Below are 20,725 nucleotides of genomic sequence, written 5' to 3'. Positions count from 1 at the left end.
CCCGGCTGACCCGGCTGGAGAACACCAGGGTGTAGACCATCCGGTGGGATGTTTCTAGAGCCCCAGGAGCACTCCCAAAGCTAGGAGGGGCTCAAGGCCACAGGTGTTTGCTTGTTGTGTCTTGACCCCCACCGGCCGCCATGATTCTTGCTGACCTGATCGATTCTCCTTGCCTCTTCCTCTCTCTGTGCCCATCACCGAGCACATCCCCTCTTTCTGTTAGGTCTGCCATCCTCCACTCTCCTTCCTCCCCTGCAGTCTCCCACAACCCAGGCTGGGTTCCAGACGCCCACAGAACCGAGCCTACAGGACTCCATTCCTCCCCGGAGACTCTCTTTCCAGGGCCGCCCTACCACCAGGACCTGGAGGGGCCAGTCACTGCAGACCCTTCTGATCAGATCTCCCCACCCAGCCCTATATCATGGGTTCCAGCAGAGAGCAATATGTTCTCTTTCCACTCCCCTCCACCAGTGGCATTTTCCTAATGCCACTGCCTCCTCCCCAGCTCTGGAAGCTCTCAGTCAAGAAGGCAGAACTGGCCTCTGTGTTAAACCCCTCATGGGGAGCTGGTGGCCTGTCATTCCTCCTGATGTGCCTGGGACCTGGGCAGGAGTGCCACTTGCCAGCACAGCAAGCCTTCCCTGGCCAACTGGACTCTTGGTGGGACATTCTCCGATTATCCAGTTCTTGGCCTTGACAGTGGCTAACTCTTGCAGGGCACTGCATCAGCCCTCAAGAGAACCATTCCTGCTGCTGGCTTCTCAAGCACTTTAGAGACCTTGGCTTTCTGCCCTCAGTTAAGCCACCATGGATGCAGCAGAGCTTCAGTGCAGAAATGTGGGCGGCCTTAGGATCTGCCCCTTTGCTGCTGCTCCAGACCAGGCCCTTGATGCCAGAGGGTAATTCCTCAGCTTACATTTAAATATGTTTGTCTAGTAACTATTCATTCATGAACAGATTCAGCCCTTTGCATCTAATAGAGGAAGCAGACACGGGACCAAGCTGTTCAAGATAAAAGCCGTGTGTCCTGAGGCCAGAGCAATGAATCCTGAGCTGGAGGCCCAGGAGGGCTTGAATGAGGAGGGATGTTTGGGGAGCTGAAGCTGGAAAGGGGTAGGGATGGGAGGGTGGTGGGCTGTGAGGGCTGAGTGGAGGGTCTAGGCTTTCTGGTAGATGCTGGAGGAAGCAATGATGTGGCTGGACTGCAGGTGTGGATGCAGATGGTCAGGCAGCCTGCGGGGAGACCAGCGTGGGGCAGAGAACGACCGAGAGGCTCAGACAGGCTGTGAGGGCCTCTCCTCGTATTGTTAGTTGTACGAGGAGTACCTCGTCTCATCTTTTGTTGCCCAGGAGGCCACACCTCGGGGAGGTCTCGATGGCATCTTCCATGAGTGACATAGCCATGCACGTTACTGTTGGCTGGAAATCCACGGCAGAAGGTGGCCTGGCTCCCAGATGGGTGGTGGCGAGCCAGTCGGGGACGGGCAGATCCGACCTCGTTTGTGTGTAGGCGTGCCAGCATTTCATCACCGGGGACAGCTTGTCTGCTCTTCATTCATTCGGCTAATATGCAGCGCAGGCCCACTATGTGCCAGGCTCATGCCTTCCTCTGACTGCAACACCAGGCATCACGCCGGCACCAGCATCTGGCTGCAAGCTAGCCTTACCTCGTGGGCAGCCTTCATGCCTCTTGACTCCCCTGGGTGCCCTCCCAGCTGAGGGGAGTACCTGTCTCCTCTAGACCCCCCAAATCGGCAGGTCGACCGCAGTCTTTCCCACGCTGACGTTTCACCGAGGAAGCTCTTTGCATAGTGGCCCAGTGATCACACACAAGGGAAGCCCCTGCCCCTTATAAAATCCCCACCCCGTGCTACCTGCCCAAGGAAGTGAATAGCAGAGTCTCATGAGCTTCTCTGGTGCTCATGACCTGGGTGCTCACTCAGGCCTAGATTTTCACTCTCTGTGTGCCCTTGGCTCCTTTCCTTCTGTCAAGTGTGGGGCTTTGGCTAGATCTGTGATTTTCTGGCTGGGGCTCCAGCAAGACCCTTGGGGCTGCTTTGTGGGTAGAGAGTTCTGCATCCCAAGGTGAAACATTGGCAAATGATGATGTTGAAAAGAATGTGAGAATTTCTAGACACCCTCCCACCTCTGGTCAGGGTCCCTTGAATTGAGGTTGGAGAGCTCACCCCAGAACCAAGGAACAATCCTCGACAGCCAACGGAAGGCCTGGGACCCACATCAGACCCCACACCCAGCCCTCCCTCTTCTGATTGGAGGCCTTTTCCCTGTTCTGCATGCCTGGTGCAATAATTCCTCGTTGCAGCTCTGCCCATCCTGTGATGGCTTCCACCCAGGCATCTGCATTCTCTTCTGGTTCACATCCCAGCCATCTGAACAAAAGTGTGCCAGGGCTGAAGTAAACGTAAGTAAGCCCATTGCCAACATTACGAGACTCTACAGTGTCTTAATACGTGCCCGGTGGAAATTCTACCAAATTAGAAGTAGAAAATTGGAATTGATTGCTCACATGTGGGGCTTAATTAAACGCTCTATTTTTTCTCCCCAGTAATAGCCCCAGGGACTGGCCTAAGTAGAATTTGTCTAGCCGGCTTTCCCTTCATGCTGATTGGATGGGATAGTGATGACAAGCGAGTTGCTAGGCCGTCTCTTCATCCCCATTGGCCGAAAGGAGTCTTGCCAGTCCCCGAAAGGGCTTTGTTTTCTCTGAGGTCGATGGGCGTGACTGCAGCCAAAGGTTCAAATTTTCCAGCCAAAAGCAAAGAGTAAATGGCCCTTTTCGTGTCATGTCATAGATGTGGCTCCCACAGATAACTTTATAATTATTATTATTTTAATTGAAGTGCAGTTGACACACAATGTTACATTAGTTTCAGGTGTACAACATAGTGATTGGACAAGTCTATACGTTATGCTCTGCTCGCCACAAGGGTGGCTAACACCTGGATAGCTTTAAAATGTTGGTTCACCATCTCTCTAAGTAGAGTTGAGCCCAAAAAGTGACGTGGGGATGGATGGATGGTGCAAATGCAGGCTCCACCCACGGACTCTAGTCTGATGGCTTACAGGACTTGAGAAATTGGTAACTGGACAGCTCATCAGAATACAGTCTAAGCAGAGAGTTTCCATGAGGGGGTCTGTGAACCTCTGGAGGTTGTGTGCATCTCAAAGTGCATGGCTTCGAAAAAGGGTCCAGCAATTGTTATCAGATCCTCAAAGGAATCCATGGACCCTATAAAAGGATAAGAATTTATGTAGTAAATCATCTCTCATATTTTAAGATGGGGGGACCAAGACTCAGAAAGGGAAAGCCACCTGCCCAAGGTCACACAGCCAGTTTACTTAGTTAGATCCAAGCATCCTGATTTCCAGCAGAATACTCAGTTCTTAGGCTCGTCTGAAACAGTGCCCAAGCCCTCAAAGAAAATATTCAAGACAAGAATATTACAAGAACATAACTTTGCTGTGCTACCCTGAGCAGAGTAAGCAGGGTTGTCTCAGGGTATCTCCGGCACCAGCTGTCACCCTTTCTTTGTCATATCACAGTGGACATGGTGACTGATTTCACTGGCCTTTCCTTTTCTCACTGATTCCCATGGAGAGGTTGGACCAGATGGTTATTAAAGTCCCTCCGGCCTTGGACAGTATGTGATTCTGGGGAGCAGACTTCACTGCAACAGTCTATGCCACGGAGGGGCAGTTAAGAAACCAGAAGAGAGGTAAAAAACAAAACAAACAAACCAAACCATGGTCCCTGACTATTCACAGAACTGCTCCCTTAGCAAACGTCATGAAGTAGTTCAAGTTTGAATAGAAGTTCACTGAGATCTCTGTCTATGAGCTGCCTGCCCTGTTTCTACCCACCCACCTGGGCTCCTTGCCCTGACTTGAGGCCCCGCAGGTGCCAGGCTAAGGGGCTGGGCCTGCCAGTGACCTGCCTCTCACCGGGGCCCTGAATACCCTCCCCCTCTTCCTCACATTGATATGCTAATATTGGGCATCCGCTTAGGGAATGATTACTAGTCACCAGGCAACTGTTAACGTTTTATTTGGGAAACGTCAAACACAAAAAAGTTGCAAGAACAAAAACAGTACATACATACAATTACCTGAATACACCTCTTTTTTTAAAAAACACATTTCGCCATTTGCTTTGCTTTACCACTTATTTTTTTAAATTATATATAAATAGTAGATTTTTCTGGACCATTTGAGAGTAAGTTGACTACATCACGGTCCTTTTAGAACTTTGCTTTTAGAACTTTAGAATGTAGGGGCGCCTGGGTGGCTCAGTCAGTTGAGCATCGTACTCTTGGTTTTGGTTCAGGTAGTGATCCCAGAGTCGTGATTCAGGGTCCTGGGATTGCGTTCAGCGGGGAGAGTCTGCTCCAGGATTCTCTCCCTCTGCCCCTCCCCCTGCTCATGCTCTCTCTCTCTCTCTCAAAAAAATAACTCTTAAAAAAAACAAAAACAACTTTAGAATGTAGCACAAGAAGGTCTGTCAGAAAATCATCAGTGCAAGAATTCTTAGCAGAGAGTTTCCAAGAGGGCCTGGGAGCCTCTGGAGGTGACAAGCAACAAAGCATGTATGTATGTGCGTTTCAGAGTGTCAAGTGTCCAGTGATTTCTTTGGATTCTCAAAGGAATCCATGAGTCACCCAAAAAAATAAAAGGAGAGGAAGCTCTAAGGTAAATCACGTCCTTTGTTTTAAGATGGAGAGCCAAGGAGACCCCGGGATACTTCGGGGGGGGGTTCTCTCTCCTAAGATGAAGGATATTCTCTTGCAAAACCACAAGATAGTTATCAACATCAGCACATTTAACGTCGACGCAATATTTTAATCTAACCTACTGTCTGTTCCAGTTTTGCCAGTTGACCTAATAATGTCCTTTACGGCTTTTCCCCCACCAGGAGGGGCTAGAGGAGGCATCTATGCGGCCCATCTCTTTAGCCTCCCATAATCTGGACTGTTTCCACAGCCTTCTGTGGCACTTCTGACACCGAAATTTTGGACGAATATAGCCCTTCCTTTTTAATAGAATGTACCTCGTTCTGTGTCCGTCCCAGGTCTCTTCATGCTCAGATTGAGGCCGTGCATCTCCAGCCAGCCGCGGCACCCGTGAGCTGGCGTCCCTCCCAGGTGTCACATCTGGGGGCGCCGTGCCCCTCACTGGTGATGTGCGTTCCCTTGGTTTGGGAGGTGGCCCCAGGAAATGCTAGCATGGGAGTGGAGAGTGAGAAAGGGAAGGAGTGCTGGCTGGGCTCAAAGGCATTCAAAGAGAAACAAAATTAACCCTGATTGTGCAGGCCAGATAGAATGTTCCAGAAGGCCAGGTGTGCACAGGCCACCTCTGGGAGGAGGAGAGAGTGTCCCCCTTGCAGATGAGCTAGTCCCCGAGGCTCAGAGCAGGACTTCTCTCTTCACCTGTGACGAGGAGGGGCCCTCTGGTGCCCTTCCCTGACCCTGCCAACTGGGGAGCAGCCTGGCCCACGGATTCTTAGAGCCAAAGAACCTGCCCATTTTACAAGTGTGGACGTGAGGGCTCGGGGAGGGGCTGTGATGTGGCAAGTCACACAGCCTGAGTTGGCAAAGCCAGGACTGCCAGCCCAGTGCCCTAAGCTCCATGCCTCCTGGTCCTCGGCCGGCACCTGCCCTACCTGGCACTTGACATCCAACCAAGGGGCACCCCTAGGAACAGAATGTCGGTTAAAAAATAAAACAAAGGGCTGTCCTCGAGAGACCTGTGGCTCCCTGGTCGTCCGAGGGGCCCTGGCTGAGGCTGTGCTCCCCCAGCCCTGCCTTGGTGGCAGCCTGCTCCCAACAACGCGTGAAAAATGTCTCTGACTTTCATAACTCACCTTTGCTCTAAGCGGGACAAAACCAAGGGCGACTGGCAACGGAATGAATCCGGGCGCCCCACACTAAAATTAGCCAATCTTGCTGTTCCAAAGGCCTCCACTGTACTTGGCCAGTGACCAGCTTAAAATAAGATCCCCTGAGAAGCTCAGCAGTGTCACCTGGCGCCTTTCCTAACTAAGCTTCGGGGCTCCCCTGTCCCCTGCAACTCCGAGAGAAACATTAAACAATGTTAAAAAGTGATGTTGTGACTTCTCTGCTGTATTGGGGCAGGTCTAGTCCCAGGGCCGCCGGGTGAGGGGTGCTAGGGGGCAGGGGTCACAGCCAAGGCCATTCAGAAGCTGGGAGGGACAAGAGTTGGGTTCTGGGGCAATATTTCTTACAAGTCTGCCAGGTGCCCGATGTTGTTCCGGCACATCGGAGAGGGCGGTTAGCCCGACAGATGCTGGTGTGGTCCTGAGTGGACGGGAGGCGGGGAGGTAGGAAGTCAGGCCACAGAGAAGTCCAGAAGGAAATGAATGGGACAAGCACAGTTTGCGGTAAGTCCTGGGAAGGAAGAGGGCAGCGTGATGACACCAGTGACGTGGGGGCCCGTGGGTGCCAAATGTGGACCGGCTTCTGAGGAGGTCTGACTTGGTTCTCCCAGACCTTTGGGTTGCCCCAGAAGCAAACCCTGATTCAGGGGTTTACATGCAGGCGGTTTATTTGGGACGTGATCCTGACAAACACTGGCTGGAGAGGGAGAAATGAGACAGAGACAGGAAGGCCGCCCAACCAGGGTGTGCGATCAAGCCCACGGGCAGCTAGAGTTCAAGCCCATACATATTCCGGTTCTATGGATGACACTGTGCCCAGGAAAATGCCAAGCGTTTGTTGTATGAAGGTCAATTTCCCTCTCATCCAGGCTCCCATTCCAGGGTCCCGACAGGCACAGTGTCCGACTCCTCATTTAGGCTCAGGTCCTGATCTCAGGGTCATGAGATCGAGCCCCTTGTTGGGCTCCATGCTGGGCGTGGAGCCTGCGTGGGATTCTTTCCCTCTCTCTCTCCCTCTGCTCCTCCCCATCTCCACTCACTCTCGCCATCTCTCTCTTGCTCTCTCTTTATCATCTAAAAAAAAAAAAAATCAGGAATGTTTCATTTCCAAATACAGGTATGGTTTGTTCCAGGTGTTTGACCAATGTCATCAGTATCAAACAAGCTCAGATTCTCTGCATCCTCCCTCTGCCTCCCTGGGTGTATCAGCTTCACCCCCAGGCTCCCCTCATGGCCGCCAGATGGCTGCCCAAGCGCCAAGCCTCACACCCTCACTTCCCCAAGCCCAAGGAAGACAGAAGCCTTTTGCTCCTCAAAATCCCAAGCATGTGTTTTCATCGAGTCTTACCAGCCGAGCCGCTTATGGCCACACCCCCGAAACAACCACTGCAGCTAGGCTGATTGGTTTATGTGAGTTGGGGCTCACCCTGGAGCAGAAGATAGGCTTAGTCCCACCCAAGCCACGTGGCTGAGAATGGGGAAGGTGAGTTTCCCCAGAAGAAAATCAGGGTACCCTTTCAAAAGAGACAGAAGGAGGTTCTGGGCAGCAACCTTACCATCCGGGACAATCACAGCCTCTGGGGGGTGGTGGCTGCGTGCCACTCCCTGCCCCATCACTTCACGCACCCCTGGAGTCTCACAGCACTCTCTGAGGAAGGTGCTAATATCCCCATTTTACAGACAAAGCAGCTGAGGCACGGGGAAGCTAGGTGAATACCCCAAGTCACCGGGCTGACAGCGACGGATTCAGGATTGGAACCCAGCCTGTCTGGCTCCAGGCTCTATGCTCTTACCCTCTACTTCCTACTGCCTTCCTGAAGGCCCTGGACTATACGCATGCATTCCCGATGGGCCATCTCTCACTACAGAAAAGACGCTAAGATCTAATCCTCCCTGCAAGATAGTATTCCAGAGCTAGGATATTTGGTTTTTGAAAGAAGCAGGCTTCCCAGTGCAGAGGGAGGGCCTGGCGGACGAGAGCCTTGGGCTCTGCTCTGGGTCTCACACCCTCATCAGCTCAGCTCGTTGGTGGGTTTCAAACACCTGTCCAAAAGCCCCCAGTCTCCGAGAGTCTCCCCTGTGTGAGGGCCTGGACCAAGACTCTACGTGCCTTATTTCATCCACACAGCGACTGTGTGGGGGAGGCCCCATTTGCCCCCGTCTTACAAATGAGCAAACCGAGACGCTAAATGGTCCCACACACAGTAAGGGCAGAGTTGACATTCCAAACTCAGGTCGGTGGTTCTGGGGCCTGTCCCGGGGTTACCCACCACACCAACACGCACCCTGAGGCTGTCCTTTCCCTTCCTGGAGGGCCCTGGGGCAGGGCCTGCCACGGACTTGCCGACATCTGGTTCGTCTTCCACATTTCCGGCTTCCCTGCAGGTAAGGGTGCCACGGCCAGGTTTCTGGTCAGTGGAATGTGGTGGAAGGGGTATGTGCTGCTCTCTCTCCTGCCTTTCACTCCACAGGCCCTGCAGATTCACAGGAATATTCAAAGGCCTAAGGCAGGGGTCAATAAACTACATCGGCCCCCCTCTTGTTTTTTGTAAATAAAGTTTTATTGAAACACAGCCTGGCCCGTTCCTTGTCTGCAGTGCTCTGGGGGCTGTAACAGCAGAGTTGAGTAGTTGCAACAGAGACTGCACGGCCCACAAGGTGGATATATTGACTTTTTGGCTCTCTGGAGAAAGTTTGCTGGCTCTGCCCTGAGGGGTGGGCCCACGAGAGGGAAGCAGCGGATCCCCCGCATCCGCGGATTGTACCAGCAAGAGAAGAGCGCCTCCTGACTAAGCCACTGAAACTGTGGGGCTGTTTGTCACAGCATTTGGTCTACTCTGTACCCTGTTTCCTGTAGAAGCTTCTAAAGGCAACCTCAGGCCAGACATCCACCCCAAAGCCTGGCCGCTGGCCCCGGCGGGGGGAGGGAGCTTTTGTCTCCAGCCACGCTGGCTGGCTCTGGTGATCCGCCACTCTGGGAATAAGAATGCGCACCCAAAGTGCATCAGCAAATCCTATGGGGAAAAACCCACACCGGCATGGTCACCCAGAGCAGCACTGACATCCCCATGCGCCGTCTTCTCAACCACTATCGACGCTAGGCAATGAAATATTTTCACTTCGTGATGCCCCCAGAACAGTTGTTCAGTCCTAGACCCGTATCTTAGAGCCGCCCACCTCTGCCCCCAGCCCATTTCTACCTTCAGGGACAGCCTGGCAGCAAACGTGGGCGCCCCCTCCTTCCCAGAGCGTGACTCCTTCCCCCATCTTTGCAAGCACGGGCCCCAGGGACAAGGTGAGCAGTGGGGTCCAATCACGCTCTCACCAGATTGCCGCATCCCAGCCACCCCCGCAGTGTGTGACTGCGTTTGGACCAATGGGCAGGTGAGCGCAAGTGATGTGGGGACCCCAGCTCAGGTCCTATGAGGGGAGGCTGCCTTCCCCTGAGGTCAGGATGGGGGACAGCCACCGGAGGACCTGTCACCTCCTTTCTGCTGAGAGGAATGAGCTCTGCTGAAAGCCCAAGGGGGTGGCTGTCTTTGTTACAGCGTCTTAGGGTGTATGCGGGGTTTTTAACCTGCCATCACACCGCCGAGCCGGGAAGCGGGGTGACTCTCACTAACCTTTCTCTAACTCTTATTCACTCTCTGCAGGGCAGAGGGAAAAGGGCCCCAATACAATGGAAAATATCAAAATGTCATCTAAAACCATATTTGAGAACAGGATTTCTATTCTCTCCCTGGAGCCAACTCCTGTAAAGAGGACATCCTATATAATTCATTCATTTCCCATTCAACGCTTGTCGGTCAGGCACCTTCTATGTGGGAGACCCCCCCCTCCAAGGAGATGGGGAGAAGCAAACCAGGGGCCACCTCCAGGAGCTGGGAGCAGACAGGCTTGACACCGGCCACCACCTGAGGACCGCCAAGGCCCAGGAACGCTGCTCAGCCCCCTTCCCAGTTCGGCCACCACCACCCTACAGGCAACGCATTTGTGGCTGACTCATTTGCCAGATGGAGAAACTGAGGCTTGGGAAGGTGGAGTGGCCCCTTGGCCTCCAGGTCCGCCCTTCTGCTCAGTGATGAAGACCATGCCCAGCAGAGGGACAGCATGGTGCAGGGGATGCTCAGGAAAGGTTCCCAGAGCTCAGGGCGGCAGGAAGGGAAGAGGGGATGGCCCAGGCTTCCTGGAGGAGGCAGCTGGCCTGTGTGACTTGTGCCCAGCTAGATGACATCACCTCTTAATTTAAATGTGCCACTGCTGGCAAAAACTACACCTGCAGGGGATTAGGCCAAGAAGACATTAACAGACTCTCCATTTCAAAAGCAGCCTTCACCATTGTCCTTCAACTATTAAATAAGCTGAGTCAAAGGAACTGAACCAATTTTGTGTAATAAGGACTGTCTTGGGAGGAAAGGATTGGCCGGGCAGATTTATGCAAGGTGGGGACAAATATTCCTTACTTGGCAGAACACAGCAGAGTTAATGTCACTGTGAATAACTTGTTTACCCAGTGATTATGTGATGAATGAATAACAGAAGGCTCGCTGCATACAGCCGCAGTCTGGGACGACTGTTGTAGTCACCACTGCGGTACAAAAAGTAAATCAATTGAAATTATCTCCTGGGGACAATAACGTGCAATTATTGGGCTAATTAATAGGCTTGGGTGTTTTTTAAAAATTCTCTCGTCCCTGAAAAAAATAACCAAGAGAAATCGTGATTTCAAAGTTGGTCTGAGAAGTTTCTTTTAGAGAAACAATACCTAACGGTAAATAACTCAGCTGTTTACTCGGATAAAACCAACAGCGCTGACCTGGCTTTGAACCCTCAGGGTTCTAATTTCCCTCCCCTAATCCTCCACCTGCCCCTCTGCCTTGCACCTGCGCATTCCTGAGCACCTGCGGGCCAGCCCAGAGGCAGCCCCTCCCCTCCCTTCCCCCTTCTCCCTTCCTTCTCCCCCCTCCTCCCCCTTCTGCCTCCCCCTCCCTTCCCCCTTCCCCCACCCCTCCCCCTCCCTCCTCCCCCTCCCCCTCCCCCTCCCATCAGTGGCTTTCTCCCTGCCATCCCCCAAGCACCTCGGCCCGAGCACTTTCTCTCAACCACAAAGACTGCATCTCCCACCTCCCACCGTCCAGTTCTCATTTTATAAAAGCTGTTGCGAGTTTTGTCCAAGGTCATGGGAGCAAATCCAGCAGCAGCCGCTGCACTGCCGGGGTGGAAGGGCTGGGAAGGCAGCACCACCCCGCCCACCCACGTGTTCTTCCAGAAGTTACTCTGCTTCACCTCAGGAGCATCCTGCCCTGTGAAGTGGGGCCCCATTATCGCCCATGGCACCTGTCGCTCCCCCTGCTTGTGCTCTCTCTCTCTCTCTGTCAAATGAATAAATAAAATCTTTAAAAAAAGAGAGAGATTTCCTTTATCTCTAAACCCCTCAAGATACGTGTTGGCAATCATCCCCCAAGCATATGGCCCACCGACAGATATCTGAAGGGTCTCATGACTCAGGTTTTATTAGACGGTAATAAATGACCTTTTCCCAACAATAGCTCAAGGCCCTGGAAACCTTGCTTCCAAAATTCCTTAGAGACTGACGCGATCCCAAACCCCCTCCCAACTTGAAAGTATGTAACGGGCCATTCCTCATGAGCCCGGGCGGGAGCTGTTTCTGCCCACGGGTCCCGTCCCATGCTTCAATACAACCACCTTTTTGCATCAAAGACGTCTCAAGAATTCTTTCTTGGCCCTTGGCCTCAAACCCTAACGTTCTTTCCTACGTCAGCAGGGCTCAGGAAGGAGTGGTAGCAGAGGGTGGCCCCACATGGACCGGGATTCATGGGGCTGGTGAACCCCATGTTGAAGGATGCCAGAGGGTTCGGGCATCATGGTCCCACTGGGGAGAGGAGGCAGGCCCTGGGCAGACTGCTGCCCTAATCCCTGCCGGTAAGGTCCTTTGGATTTTTGTGAGAGGGTAGGGCCCAGGGTCCCTTCCACTGGGCTTGCGGGTGTATAGAGGTAAACATTCACCCCAAATTCATGCCCCGCCCCTGAGCCTCTGAAAGTGACCTTACCTGGGAGCACTCTTTGCACATGTAAAGTTAAAATGAGGTCCTATGGGAATTGGGTGGGCCCTAAATCCAATGCCTGGGGTCCTTGGAAGGGACACACAGACGTACAAAGGGAGGAGGCCAGGCGCACTGGGGCAGAGACAGCAGTGATGCCGCCCCAAGCGAGGATGGCCCGGTGCTCCCAGAAGTGGCCACCTGGAATGATTTTCTCCCGAGAGGCCACGGAAGTAACCGGCCCTGCTGCTGATCAGACTTCTGGCCTCCAGAACTGGGAGGGAACAAATGTCTGTTTGAAAGCACCTGGCGTGTGGTCCTTTGTTACTGCGGCCCTGAGAAGCGGACAGAGCGAGCCCTACAGAGTGGGGTCCCGGTCCTCCTTCTGTGCCGCCCAGCTGCTCCCCTGGGTAACTCAAGGGATTGCCTGAGCCTGCTTGCCTCACAGGGCCGGGTGCGGGGTTAGCCTTCCTTTCGCTCCAGGGGGCTGCGGTGCATCGGCGAGGCTACCGGGCACTCTGAGGGCCTCGGCTGGGAAGACCACTCACCCCGCACAGGCACACACACACCCGCACATGTCTGCACACCTGGGCACCCTGCCCGCCCAGGCCGTGTCGCCTGAGCAGGAGCACAGCCTGCTCTGAAGTCTGGAGACCGGAGGCGACGGGTGGTTGAAATCCTGCCAGCCCCACGGCCCCACGCCCTGTGGCCCGAGGCTCCCTGCCCCTGCAGCTGTCTTAAGATTCAGAACTACAGACCGCTCCCCTAGGTGGGCCTTGGGAAGCTGGGTCAACGTTCAGGGGCAGGCCAGTGCTGATGCTGGAGTCCTGGGACGGTGCCCCCTCCGTCCAAGCCACCTCTCTGCCCCTGAGTGTGTGTGGCCTTGGCCAGCCACTTGAGCTTGATGCACTTGAGTCGACTCATCTAGAAAAATAATCAGGCCTGCCTGGGTGGTCTCTACTCCCCCGGCTGATGTAGGAAAGAACTTGAGGGTTGGAAGCCCGATGGCCAAGAAAGAATTCTTGAGATGTCTTTGGTGCAAAACGGTGGTTGTATTGAAGCATGGGGCGGGACCCGTGGGCAGAAACAGCTCCCGCCCGGGCTCATGAGGAATGGCCCGTTACATACTTTCAAGTTGGGAGGGGGTTTGGGATCGCGTCAGTCTCTAAGGAAATTTGGAAGCAAGGTTTCCAGAGCCTTGAGCTATTGTTGGGAAAAGGTCACTTATTACCGTCTAATAAAACCTGAGTCCTGAGACCCTTCAGATGTCTGTCGGTGGGCCATATGCTTGGGGGATGATTGCCAACACGTATCTTGAGGGGTTCAGAGATAAAAGAAATTTCTAAATTTTTGTACTTTAAAGTATACTTACAGGATCCTGGGGGTTGGGAGTGTCGGGCTAGAATTGCCTTTTGCCCTCAGCAAAGTGTCAGCATGGAGACAGTTGAGTCCCTAGAGGAATGTCACTCTGCGCCTGTTTCAAGGACTTGTCAATGGGCTGGAGGGAGTAAGGAAATTTTTCTTCTGCCTTTATTTCCCACATCACTGGGAAAGGAAGGGACACAGGAGCCCCCATCACACCCAAGAAGGAATGCTCCCACACTTGCTGCCACAGCCCTGCCCCAGAACACAACAGGGCCTCCCCTGGAGCACTCAGGTAGGCTGGCGACACAATAAAGTCATTCTGTGTTTTAAAAAAAACCTCACAGTCCTCAAATGGTGGCACTTAGACTGAGTTCCCAAACCGGGGTTTAACACGTAATCTAATTGCAGTTTCAATCTCCCCAAAAAGGTAGTCCCAACTGGTTCATCAGAGATTTTTTCATCTGGGTCTTCCCCACTCCCCGAAGATGAGCTGATCTGCACAAGACATTTTGCTCTTTCTCCTAGAAAGCTCCGTGTCGAGAACAATTATTTTTTATTTATTTGAGGGTTTTTTTGCCAATAACTTTTTTTTTTAAAGATTTTATTTATTTATTTGAGAGAGAGAGAATGAGAGATAGCACGAGAGGGAAGAGGGTCAGAGGGAGAAGCAGACTCCCTGCCGAGCAGGGAGCCCGATGTGGGACTCGATCCCGGGATTCCAGGATCATGACCTGAGCCGAAGGCAGTCGCTTAACCGACTGAGCCACCCAGGCGCCCCCGCCAATAACTTTTTGTCCTCACCGTCCTAGAAAAACTTGCCATCTTGTTCCACTCCTTGGGACACCTCTCTGCTGGTAGGTGGAGCTGCCCCACTCATGAATCCTTTAACAAAAGGGCTGCAGGCTCCCCGCTCCTTCCAAAAGAGCCAACAACACGTAGAAGCACCCAAAACCGCTCTTTATTCAAGTCCGAATGTGCAGCAAGCCCCTACCCCGCCCCACGACATAGGCCCCTCCCTGCAACCCCAACTTTGCCCCGTGCATCTCCCATCCCCCTATGCGCCTCCCCACCCCTCTCCAGAAGCGACCCTCCTCCAGCAGGATCCAGCTCAGCTCAGGAGGTGGGCTTCAGCCTTTGAATTTGCCCACCAGTGGTTTTGAGGGCCAAGCCCCCAGGCCCTCCTGGTCCAGGAGGAGGGCCAGCTGCCTGCGAGCATCCTGGTAGGGTCCGGCCTAGGAGAGAACAGGAGAGGGTGGGAAGCTCGTGCTTGCTACGGGTGCAGGACGGAGCAGGCTGGAGGGGTGGCAGAACACTGACCTTGGCTGCCTCGTAGGTCTTCAAGGCCAGGAGGCTGGACTTCCCGAGAGCTCTGGCAGCCTGGCGGAAGGCCTGGAGAAAGGCTGCCTTGCAGAGGCGGGAAGGGGGCCCGAGGCCAGCGCTGGAGATGGACAGAGAAGGCCCGGAGACTGAGCTAATAGGCCCACACCACGCCGCTCACGCCATCTCCTTTCTGGCCATGCAATCTTGTGGGGTTCATAGGTGTCACAGGGTGGGTGATGGAAGCGCCAGCCACGGTTACAGGTCACAGAGCTAGGATTAGAACCCAAGCTGGGAACCGGGTGCACCATCCTGCCCCAAGGGCACGGAGCCACGGACCCCTCACCAAGCTGCCCACGGGCCTTTCTTACTCAGCCTTCACACGGCCGGTGACCACATCCACAACCTCGACATCGGTGTCCCCCAGGCTCCAGTTGAGGCTCAGGCCATGGCAGGTGTTGGGGGTAGGATCCAAGGGGGCCACGGGGGGCCCTGCAAACAGGTGCAGCGTGGTACGGGCATAGGGGGGTGGCAGGCACGGCCCCAAGACCCTGTCTAGGTTGGGCCGCGTGTGGATGGCCCTGCTCAGAGTTGGGGGGTCGTGGCAGGGGTCAGCTGGGGGGAGAGAGGCACAAGACAAGGTCTGCGTCACCAACACCCTCTCCCACACACCATCCAGACACCACCTTCCGCCCTCACCCCCAGAGCTCCCAGGGCCCTCACCCAGGACAAGGCTGGTGGCGTAGAGGGGAGGCAGGAAGTGGGCGAGCAGGGCGCCACCCAGCCCCAGCACGGCCCAGCGAGCCAGCTTGTCACTGGCGGAGAGGCAGCCCACATAGGTGTCCCGGAGCGCGGGGGTCACGTAGCACACAGGCTTCAGCTCCCCGCGGACATGGACCTGCAGGCGGGAGGGCGGGCTGTGCAGGAGGCTGCCCTCAGAGCTTGGTGGGAGGCTGCAGAGGTGGGCAGAGGGAGCGAAGTCACAAGACACAAGAGTGAGGCTGCTCTTCTGTCCCCCCATACCGCCCTTCCCCACCCAGCCAAACTAAGGGCCCCGCCAGGGCTCCCCACGTACTAGATGTCATGAGCGGCTCCCTTGGGGGTATTGCTGACGTAGAGGTGCAGGAAGATCCGGGGCTTGAGGGCAAAGGGGGGCCCAGACCCAGGCTGGGGGGCCAGTACTGACCGTTCCTGGCCCTTGGGGCCACCCTGTGTCACCAACAGGAGCTGACGGAACAAGAACCTGGGGGAGGCAGGGGGAGGAGCAGTTCGGGCTGCGGGGTCCTGCGCGCTGCGGGTCCTGCAGCCAAGCGCCCGCCGGGCCCACCCCTCACCTGACCAGGGCCCTGCGGGCTACAACCAGCCCGTGAAAGTCGTGGAGCTGCCGCCCGGAGAATTCCAGCCAGCCGGCGCAGGTGCTGCTGCCTGTGCCCAGTGCCACCAGCTCATAGATCTCCTTGGTGTGGCCCCTGGCGCCTGGCACCTCTGTAAGGGAAGGGGGCAGAGCCATGCCAGCAAAGGCAAGGGGTCCGTGGGGTGGGGGTGGGGGTGGTCCCGAGGTGGGGCAGGGCAAGCCCTACCTCTCTCCAAGATGACGGCAGCCACAGTCCCCTTACAGGCCTGGTACGGGGAGGTCTGGTCCACAAGGCGGTCAAAGCCAGCGCTGACCACGGCCGCACAGCGCTGCTCGTGGGTCAGGATGTTCTCTGCACGTTGGGGAGAAGGTGCAGGTGGGGACCCCACAGACTGTACCCCTCCCCTCACCACAGGGCTGGGGACAATGCGGGCCCACCTACCTACGCTCAGAGGGGCGGCTGGAGGCTTGCTGGGGGTCTTTGGGGGCTCTGGAAGAAAGACAAGGGGGTGGGTTACCATGGGTACCAGGGCCTGCCCACCTGTCCTTGGTCCTTCTGGAAGCCAAGACGTTCCATTGGTGGGAATGAGGGGGCATCATCTTCCACCAACCCCAAACTCCTGGGCTGCCCCTCGAGCAGTCCCTGCACCCCCAGGGGGGCAGGCTTCAAAGGAATTAGGGCATCAGTCAGCTCAGAGCCCCCTCTCCCCAGCTCCCTGCAGGCGAGGCCCTGATGCCCGGATGGTCTCCGTGACAACCCAGCCCGGCACACGCACCCACTCGGGTCACCTGTCCCCCCTTACCTGGGCTCCCCAGCTGACTCTGGACGTAGCGGAGGGCAGAGAGCGCCGCCTGCTGCCTGGCCTCCGATTTGCTGTTGGCATTTCCCATGGGGCAGAACAGCTCATCCAGCTCAGCGCGCACAGAGAAAGGCAAGCAGGGGTCTGCGGAGGGAGGGACCCTGAGGCAGCGCCCCGCACCCCATCCCCGCCAGGGGCCCCCCTGAGCCACAGTCCCCCCCAGCCTGCTTCCTCCTGACCCCACCCCTATCTTCACCCCGAAACTACTGGCCATGAGGCAATCTTGCCATAAAAGAGAATCAGGAGAAATAAGAGGAGTATTCATTAGAACGGATGTGATAACGCGTGAGATCTGAATCACAAAATTAAAATGATGACCACAAAATACAAAAAGTTGGAACGCATTCAAAATGTGAAGTGTGGGTTCGTGGCAATACTGCACAAAGAATGGGTTTCATTTTGTGGACTGGACCCCCCGAGGTCTTGTCTTCAAAGCTTCTCGTTCATACACAGTCTTACACGTCTCCTTGCTTGGCAGCGCACTTTTGCTTTTTTTGATAAAGTTTCTTTTATCATTAAGAGAGGAATCCGTTTCCAAATACGGGACTGCATATTTGTGACGGAGCTCTGTATTGTGTTGTGGGAGTGTGTACACTGCTGTTTGCTCAGGCATACTGTCCCCGCACAGTCCAGAATTCTCTGGGATATGGGGCTTCAAACTCTGTATGGACCTCTGTGAGGGCTGAGATTTATACAATATTAAAATGGGAGTTCTGGGTCAGTGGAGAAATGAAACCGAACTGTCAAAACTATCAACGCATTTTTTCTCTTTCACAGCAAAACATCAGGGTCCTGCACAAAAGGTGGGCCGAGGAACTGTGTCATGTGGCCAATTAGTTACCAGGTGAAAATGCTCCTGGCAAAGATGTCAAGAGCAAAGATGCTTCTGGCCGGAGTCCCGAGGACCAGCTCCTCCCGGCACCAGGCAGCAAGGATGAGCAGAGGGGACAGGGAGACGGGGCTGCCAACTCCTGCCCGCCCCAGGCACAGCGTGCCAGGCTTACTGTTGCCCAGAGAATCCTGACAAGCCCCTCCCCAGTAGGTCCATATGACCCCATGTGACAGAGGGTGCACACCAAGGGCAGGCCGCGTGGCCCGTGGTGCCCACTGCACCCCCCCAGCCTGCCCCCAGACACGCCACTCCATTTCTCTCCTAGTTTGAAAGGCTCATCGGCCAAACGCTGTCATGTGAGGTGTGACTACGACACGAGAGGTAGAAAAAAACCTCGGAACTGGGATCACTTGGTGAAAGGGCATAAGCCTATTTCGGGTCATGGCTCTTGGTGGTACTTGCTGCTAACTTGTCTCCCAAAAGGACTGCCCTTTCAGAAGGGAGCCAGCATCTCAGCACTCCTTGTGAGCACCAAGATTTATTCCCTTTAGAAGGGCATCAAGAACACCAACTAGCAGATGCAGGAGCATCAGGGAAGTCCCTGGGGCCAGATTCACCGCAGAGGGGAGAGTAAAGACCCCTGGGGGAGGGGTGTCCCCTCCAAGGGAGGCCCTCCCAGCTAATACCGCCCGTCGTGGGACAGACACATCACAGGCCTCCTAGGGGGCGTGCAGCCAAGGACGCGAGGTTATCGAGCATGCTCCCCACCCCCAATCATAACTTGAACCCAGTCCCAAGGAGGGGACTTTGTACGAAACGACCAGGCTTTAGTCTCCAAAAACATCAGTGTCCTGCACACAAAGGTGGGCCAAGGGACTGTGTCACATGACAGGAGATTAGAGCCCTGCGCAACCACAGAACAGCTCGTGCTTGAGTGGAGGGGGAGGAGCAGGCTCCCCTCAGAGCAGGGAGCCCAATGCGGGGCTCCACTCCAGGACCCAGGGATCATGCCCTGAGCCGAGGGCAGACGCCCAACTGACTGAGCCACCCAGGTGCCCCGCAAACACACCTTTGATACAGAAACCAACCACTGCAGGGGCACCTGGGGGGCTCTGTTGGTTGGCTGTCCAACTCTTGATTTTGGCTCAGGTCATGGACTCTAGGTTGCAGGACTGAGTCCCTCATTGGGCTCCGAGCTCAGTGGGGAGTCTGCGAACCCTCTCCCTCTACCCCTCACCCCACTCGTGAATGGGCTTACTCTCAAGATAAAAAAAAATCTTTAAAAAAGAAAAGAAAAGAAACTAACCAATCCAGAGCTCATACCCAGACCATCAACCCCAGATCACCCCAAGGCAGGTACTGGGCAACTAGGGACACCCTCCTAACCCCAAACCTGACTCAGCGCCTTGTCTTACACAATCCTAAGCTTACCCATCATACCTACCCTGCCTCAACCATTCCTTCCCGAGAAAACCCCAACAAAGCCTCTGCATTTTTCTCTACCCACTCTTCTGCCTCCTGGCCAACCCTGGTCCGGTCCCCTGTGAACCTGCGTGGTGAGCGTGCCTCCCGATCCTAGGGACCTGTCCTTAATTCTTTCCATCATGACAATCATCTCCGTGCCTGCTGTCTTACCATCCCTGATTACGTTCCGGGTACATTTTTAATACGGTACTTTTTTTTGAGCTGTTCATTTGGGGTTCTCCTAGGCAGCCTACAAATGTACGCAGCATCTGGACAAATTCTCTTACCGTCTCCTTAGAAACTGGGAAGGCTCTGCCTTAAGGTTGGGAACCTGAATGTAGGACCTGGGGTATTGCTGTGTGTGTCTGAGTCAGAGGTGGGGGACACACGGAGGAAGAGAGGACATGCTAGCGATCACATCTCCTCGCACTGTTGCCATTACCAAACTATGCTTGGTAACATCTTTCAGTCAGGAGCTGGCCCTCACTTAGGGAGCTCCAATGTTGGCATGGCAACTGTAATTTCAAGTAATTGGCCCTCAAAAAAACCCGGGCTGAAACGCTGGGTTGTTAAACCTCTCCAAGCTTCAGTTGGGGATAACGCTCCCCCTGCTGGTGCTCACGGCACCGTGCTGCTCACGGCAGGTCGGCCTCGGCTCCAGGCTCAGGCCCAGCTCGCGATCCCGCCTACTTCGTAGGAGGTTAGCCCAGGGAGCGCCGCGATCCCACGCCACCGGGCCTCACCTGCTGTCTGGTCCTCTTGGAAGATCAGGGACTCGCCCAGACTGGCTGCATACTGCGCGAGCAAGGCCGCGGCCTGGCCCTGCGGCGGGTCCTTGAGCTGCAGGCCCAGCTGCCTGGGCGCCGTCGGGAGGTCCCGGGCAGGCCCGGCAGGCGGGACAGAGACCCTCAGGGACCTCCCCATCTGTCCCCCCAGTTCTTCCCCTGCCCCGGCTGCCCCCAGGTCCCCGAGTCCGGCCCCCTCCCCAGGCCCACCGTCCCCTGCTGCTGAGGCCTGGGGCTGCCCGCCCCCCTCGTCGTTCTCCGCGTTAGGGGTGACCGCGGGCTCCCAGGGATCTTGGCCCAGGCTGGCCGTGGGCCGCCAGGGGCTGGGCCTGGGGTTGATTTGCAACGACGCCGCCAGACGGGGCTTCCTGCGGCCACCGTCATCCGCGCCCGAGGCGGTGCTGGCCGCAGAAGCCATGGCCCGATGCAGGGACCAGACAGGACAGCGGGACCGATCTCACGCTGCCTGCGCCCTTTTACGCGGTGCGGTGTGGCTCCGCGTGAGGAGCACGTGGCAAGGCGGCCCGAGCAAGACAAGCTCCGCCCCCGCCTCATTGCTGGCCAATGAGAGCCTGCAGAGCTGTGTCAGACACTGTGCCCAGCCAATTGGAAGGCCAGTCTCCTGAGCAGCAGCAGCAGCATCAGCAACAGCCCCAGCAGCCAGGATGTGGAGCACGGATTGAGCGGTCTCCTGGCTAACCTCCCACTTCCGGGGTGGGCTTTCAGGCCCGGGAGCGGCGACGGGACGAGGGGGGGTGCTCCCATGACCCTGTTC

At 55.5% G+C, this 20,725-nt stretch overlaps 1 protein-coding gene across 2 annotated transcripts; it reads right to left on the bottom strand.

Moving 5' to 3' along the window:
- Positions 1-14,465: 14,465 nt before the first annotated feature.
- ADAD2 (adenosine deaminase domain containing 2) lies at positions 14,466-20,368 on the bottom strand. 2 transcript variants are annotated; one of them, XM_088027158.1, is made up of 11 exons: positions 20,163-20,368; positions 19,909-20,054; positions 16,813-16,953; positions 16,452-16,565; positions 16,236-16,361; positions 15,990-16,140; positions 15,731-15,898; positions 15,379-15,608; positions 15,027-15,270; positions 14,656-14,809; positions 14,466-14,570 (listed from the first exon to the last, which is right to left on the bottom strand). In XM_088027158.1, exons 1-11 carry the CDS (start codon positions 20,366-20,368, stop codon positions 14,466-14,468), a joined length of 1,785 nt encoding a protein of 594 aa, XP_087883284.1. The 2 variants fall into 2 exon arrangements, with proteins under 2 accessions (XP_087883284.1, XP_087883283.1); XM_088027157.1 differs by having other exon boundaries at positions 19,909-20,368.
- Between the last annotated feature and the right edge of the window lie 357 nt (positions 20,369-20,725).

This window comes from Eumetopias jubatus, unplaced genomic scaffold, assembly GCF_037043125.1.
Source record: "Eumetopias jubatus isolate StellerSeaLion01/CBP00866 unplaced genomic scaffold, mEumJub1_p1.0 scaffold_10, whole genome shotgun sequence".
In the NCBI taxonomy this organism is placed as follows: domain Eukaryota; kingdom Metazoa; phylum Chordata; class Mammalia; order Carnivora; family Otariidae; genus Eumetopias; species Eumetopias jubatus.
Note: the sequence above shows the minus strand (reverse complement) of the source record. Positions and strands in the feature narration are given on the sequence as shown.

What these genes read in the sequence shown, in the direction of transcription:
- ADAD2 (XM_088027157.1), bottom strand. Translation starts at nt 20,368, where the DNA reads ATGGCTTCTGCGGCCAGCACCGCCTCGGGCGCGGATGACGGTGGCCGC. An exon ending in GAGTCAGCTGGGGAGCCCAG is followed by an intron (nt 16,566 to 16,812) that starts GTAAGGGGGGAC and finishes CTTGGCTTCCAG; the next exon opens with AAGGACCAAGGACAGGTGGG. An exon ending in GGAGCCGCTCATGACATCTA is followed by an intron (nt 15,609 to 15,730) that starts GTACGTGGGGAG and finishes CCACCTCTGCAG; the next exon opens with CCTCCCACCAAGCTCTGAGG.